Below are 5,000 nucleotides of genomic sequence, written 5' to 3' on the forward strand. Positions count from 1 at the left end.
GGAAGAGCATCCTAAGCATGGAAATAGGATCCTTCTTTGAGTCGGCACTCTTCCAGTCATGGTTCACAAATGGTATATTCCACAGTTGTTTATGGATAGAAATAATACAAAAGCCCCTTTCTAAATGCCAAATAAGTCTAATCACCCTCCAAGAGCTTTGTGGACTCTTGGCAAGTCTTTCTCATCATCCTAGCTGTCATCCAAAATGCTCACAATGGGAAGTTCCCGTCATCCCGGCCCTCAGCCAAATTTTCCCATGACAACATGTTCACATCATCCGTCCCTCAAGCCAATTTTTTTCATAATGTGATAGTCACATATCCAGATTGTAGGACTCAACCCATTGGATTTGGGAGCCTCGTAGCAGGCATGTATATCAAAGTCCGACCATCTGGCTTCCCTGAGAGGTGACTTTCATGGATGTGTGGCTTGTAGGCATGGCCCACACAAACACTCATATACAGTATGAAGCCTTTTGTTTTCAGCAAATATATTTTTCTTGTTCTGCCATTTTCAGAAGTCTATATCTGGTGCACCAAAATATTCATCTTGAGCAGAATCTATACAATCTCCCAAGGCAACTTACATTCTGTATAAAAACAATGCCAGTAAGTAAAATTGTGTTATTTATGTCACTTTAAATTTTTTTTGTTACTAGTCACAACCACTAAGTTTTGGACAGGAATAGTCCTCTGGGCACTCAGGAACAGATGTCCCTATCATGTGACATTCGGCATCAATGTCGCATAAAACAATCTTCCCATTACCCATACCTTGTCTAAATTTCTTCCAACGATGAGATTTTTCCATAACCCTCCCCTTAGCCAAATGTTTTTCCATATGTTTGTCTCATCTGCCCCATGGCCAAACTTATTCATGACAAGATGTCTATGTCATATGTGAGTATGAAAAAAAGGAAAAGATTAAACAGTTCAGATAAGTAGCACTAGTAACCGACTACTTGGCGATTATGAACTTGTGGAGCTATTAATGTGTAAACACAATAAGCTAAATTCCTAGTGTACATGGCATGTAGAGTATACCATATCAGCACAGTGGATTGAAGTAATCAATCCTAAGGTATATCAGTGATTAGCTTAATAATTCCTGATTGCTATAATAAATTGGTAATGATGCTTAACATATTAACTAAATCAATTTTAAGACCCATCTAGCCTGAAAAAATCTGTTTGATCACAATGGGAAAAGTGCACTTGAATAGAAATATATTCTAAACCATTACTGGAAACTAATTCAGATCATTAATCAATTCTGCCTTTGAAACTCAATCCAATATATTTGTCTTCTTGGTGATCAATTATGCATTCTGCATTTTATCCCATTTTCTAAGCAACCAAACAACTAAACAGCTGCTAAAGAACTAACCTGCTTTCAATATTGATAGAGACACTAGAATCATTAAGGGTTAAACGATCTATTGCTGCTCTCAGAGCCGGATGTTCACTTTGGTCCATTGGGTACATGCCTGCAAATACCTTTCAAGATACGAGTGTAAAAGAGAAAGAAATTAGATGAGCATATACAAACTGTTTTATTATAATATATTCAATTCAAATACAGAATTCAAAACCTTTACAGTGTGAAATTTCTCAGAAACTAAATTAATATACTGGAAGCTTTATGGTAAGCTTTTTCTATAATTTCTATAGTGAAATAAAACACCTAAGAGTGAAAATGGCTTTGTATCTTGCACAAATATTACCATAGGTTTAGCTTCCCTGAAACCTTCCAGTGGTTCACAGGGTATGCCCTTCTGGTGAAACGTATCTCCAACTTGAGCTTCTTTGGCTGATCGGATGTTAGCTGTGAAGTAACCAACCTGACCTGCAAATCTGTAATACCAAGTGGTGAATGTAAACATACCATACCCTCAACCTGGAGGAGGATATATCAATAAATCTATCAATAAAAATGATAATCTTTCTGTATTTTGTATGAGAAAAGTAGGGGTGCATAGTTCATATGTTGTAGTTCTATATAAGGAGGGAAGTAAGAAACAGAAGAAAGGGAGAAGAAAAGAAGGCAAGAAGGAAGGACAAAGAAGGAAGAGGGAGGTGGAAGGAATAGGAAGGAAAGGGAAGAGTAAGTTGTAGGAAGGAAGAAAAAAGAAAAGGAGGAAGAAGAAACAAAAAAATGGAAAAAAAAGAAAGACTTGGAAAAAGAGAAAAAAATAAGTGACTAGAGATGCATAAAAAATAAAAGAATAACAAGATGATGATGATAAAGAAGAAAAAATAGCATGCTAAATCTGAAAGATCAATAAAAAGAAGAAGAAAAAGACAATAAGAAAAAAGGAGAGCAAGGGAAAAGATGCACAAAAAATTGAAAGAAGAATAAGACAAAGGAAAATTGCAAGCAATAACTCTCAGAGGTTTTCACTTACAGCTGCGGAATGGATCTTTCTTGAGGCGTAAGGATTCCAAGGTCTCGGATCTCATAGGACTTTCCTGTATGCACTGACGTTACAAAATCACCTTTCCTTAAAGTACCATCCACAACCAAAATCAGGCATACAGCACCCTACAAGAGAAATAATGATGGTGATAGTAAACCTGTAGTTTATCATAAGAGTTATAGATCAAACTTGTTATTATGATTAGCATGGAAACAAAGACAATACAGTATCAAGAAAAGGGAAGAAAAAAATAGACTAATGGAAAATAAATGGAGTATATAATTAGTAATAATGGTTAATGGTTGAAACAAATAAATGTGGTATATATCAAAGGTCATATAGCACTATGGTAAAGAATTGTGGCAAAAAGTTTAAAGAAGAGTTACTGATTAAGATAAAATGTGTTAGATGTCAAAGATTAGAGAGCATTATAGGATAGTATGGTAATGAAAAGGGATAAGAGGCGAGCAAATGAAGTAGAGCAAAGTTTAATAAAAAGGGAAGGGTTGGGTAATTGAGTGAGCTGCAATGTATCTGTGACTGGGAAAGGAATAGGGACATTGTTCAAGGAAAACAGAGGTGGCTGTTAGAGAAGTAGGAGAAGAATCCATGAGATGAGAAAAGAGGACTGGGGAAGGTGGTGAACTTTCAGGAAGAGTGTCAAGAGGGGAGGGATCTGGAGAAGGACACTGTTGTGACAGAAAGAATTCACATGAGTCTTCAGGTGGGAGTGGCAGAGAGGATGGGGTGTGTTGGGAGTGTGTAGGAGGAAGAGGGTGGGGGGTACTTAAGGAGGGGGAGGATGGATATTGGCAAATACTTTAAATGTAGAGGGAATTGGAACAGAGGAATTGGAGGGTGGATGAGGGAGCAGAGTGTTCCCTTGGGTTATTTTTACGAAGTTTTAGATGTCTTCAAGAGTTTCTGGAGGGGAAGTGGGTGCAGAAGACTGAGAAACATAGGTGAGGAGAAAAATTGGGGGTAGATAACTGAGGAGCAGAAGAGGAGGATGGTGTTGGAAAAGTGATAGGAGAAGGCGGAGTGGACCATTTAGGTTGCTTGGTGTGATAAGGAGGAGGGGTATTGGGGAAGTGGTAGAGATTTGAGTATCTGGCTTTAGACAGGAAAAGGAACTTGACTGAGGGAGACGGGGAGTTGAGGCAGGATGGTTTGGGGTAAAGGGAAGAGATACTGGGGGAGATGCTGAGATACCTTGAGAAGACGAGAAAAGGGGTAGAGTTAAGGACAGTTTTGGAATAAGAAGAAAGAGAAAAACCATTCGCCTTGCTTCCTGTCTGGCCTCACTTAGAGTGAGGCCTAGCTTGAATCTGTGAACTGCTACCTCAAATTCAAGTTTATAGGTAGGGCAACTCCTATAAAATACATTATGGGAACCACCACAATTGTGACAACACAATTGTGAAGTGACACAGCAGGGCAATTTGAACGGCCATGATCAAGTTGGGTACATAGTGGGCAGAGGGCTCTGGAGCAACAGTGTCTGACTGGGTGGCCAAAATGCCAACATTTCTGACACTGATGAGGAAGGGGTTGATTTGGTCAAATATGGTAAGACACTCTACCAATATAAACTTCTTGAGGGAGGTTGTGTCAACAGAAGCTAATCTTGGTGGAATTGGTATGGGACCTACGTTGACCTCTGACAAGAATAGTGTAGCACTGTAGTGCCAATGAATTATAATCAACAAGGCAAGCAAGTAGGTCACTTTCACAAACTGATCAGTTTTTGTAATAGATAGAATAAATAGTCTGGGAGACAGAAACAGTTCTAGTGCAGGTATTAAGAGAGGAATGAGGTTTGGCAGGTATGGATTTGCCAGTGCGGTCAGTCAGGGTAGATAGTACATTTGCCTGGGATTCAGATGTAACTGTGACGTCGTGAACAATTGGAACAGCTGCGAAAGTAAACTTTACCAACTTGTTTTTGAGACTTTGTTGAAAGAGAAGGGTATTCTTGGAGTAAGGGGCTGTGGGGGGAATAACAAGAATCGATCCCACTTGGCTGGGCCAAACAGAGTACGCAAGATGTTTGCAGAGGTGGAGGCAGTAGAAGGACAAGGGTGGGAGGAAGATGGGATGGTGTTAAGTGGAGTAGTGCTGTGGGGGGAAGACAATAGGGATGAAGAATAGTAATAAGGGAAGAGGGGGTAAACATTAAAGAAAACTATGCAGTAAGCGATGGAGGAGAATGCTGGGAGAGAGGATGGGGTCCATTCTGGAGGTTGAGTTATGACGTGCGTGGGTGGTTTGGAATGGATAGGGTTGTTAGCAAATGTTGAGGAGGGGGTACTAGTATCAGTGGTCAGAGCCATAGTCAGGGGTAGGGGTCGGAAAAACAACAAAATCAAATTCAGATAGATAGTTGATGTAGGGGCAAGCCTAAAAAGGATAAAGAATCTTCATTATTGGCTATTTTCATGACTGACACAAAGTTAGCCATTCATCCTTTCAGCATGGGTCTCACACCTTAGGAATGGGACAGAAGAAGATGAAGAAGATAAGGAAGAGGAAAGGAGAAGAAAAACCAAGAAGAATTAGTTGAGGCAAGGGCTGAGGCCCAAGG

The 5,000-nt window shown here is 39.6% G+C and overlaps 2 protein-coding genes across 2 annotated transcripts in view; one reads left to right on the forward strand and one right to left on the reverse strand.

The window, feature by feature from the left end:
- LOC113813562 (uncharacterized) overlaps positions 1-5,000 on the forward strand; it is a 185,974-nt gene that overhangs the window by 30,083 nt on the left and 150,891 nt on the right. The gene's annotated exons all lie outside the window — the stretch shown is intronic.
- The window catches only part of waw (Translation factor waclaw), a 15,156-nt gene that overhangs the window by 3,924 nt on the left and 6,232 nt on the right, over positions 1-5,000 (reverse strand). Inside the window, exons 6-8 of the mRNA XM_027372009.2 lie at positions 2,405-2,541; positions 1,724-1,853; positions 1,387-1,496 (exon numbers count right to left, since the gene is read on the reverse strand). Of these exons, the coding sequence (XP_027227810.2) occupies positions 1,387-1,496; positions 1,724-1,853; positions 2,405-2,541 (377 nt within the window). The remainder of the gene's footprint in view (positions 1-1,386; positions 1,497-1,723; positions 1,854-2,404; positions 2,542-5,000) is intronic.

The sequence above is a fragment of the Penaeus vannamei genome, chromosome 35 (assembly GCF_042767895.1).
Source record: "Penaeus vannamei isolate JL-2024 chromosome 35, ASM4276789v1, whole genome shotgun sequence".
Taxonomy (NCBI): Eukaryota; Metazoa; Arthropoda; class Malacostraca; order Decapoda; family Penaeidae; genus Penaeus; species Penaeus vannamei.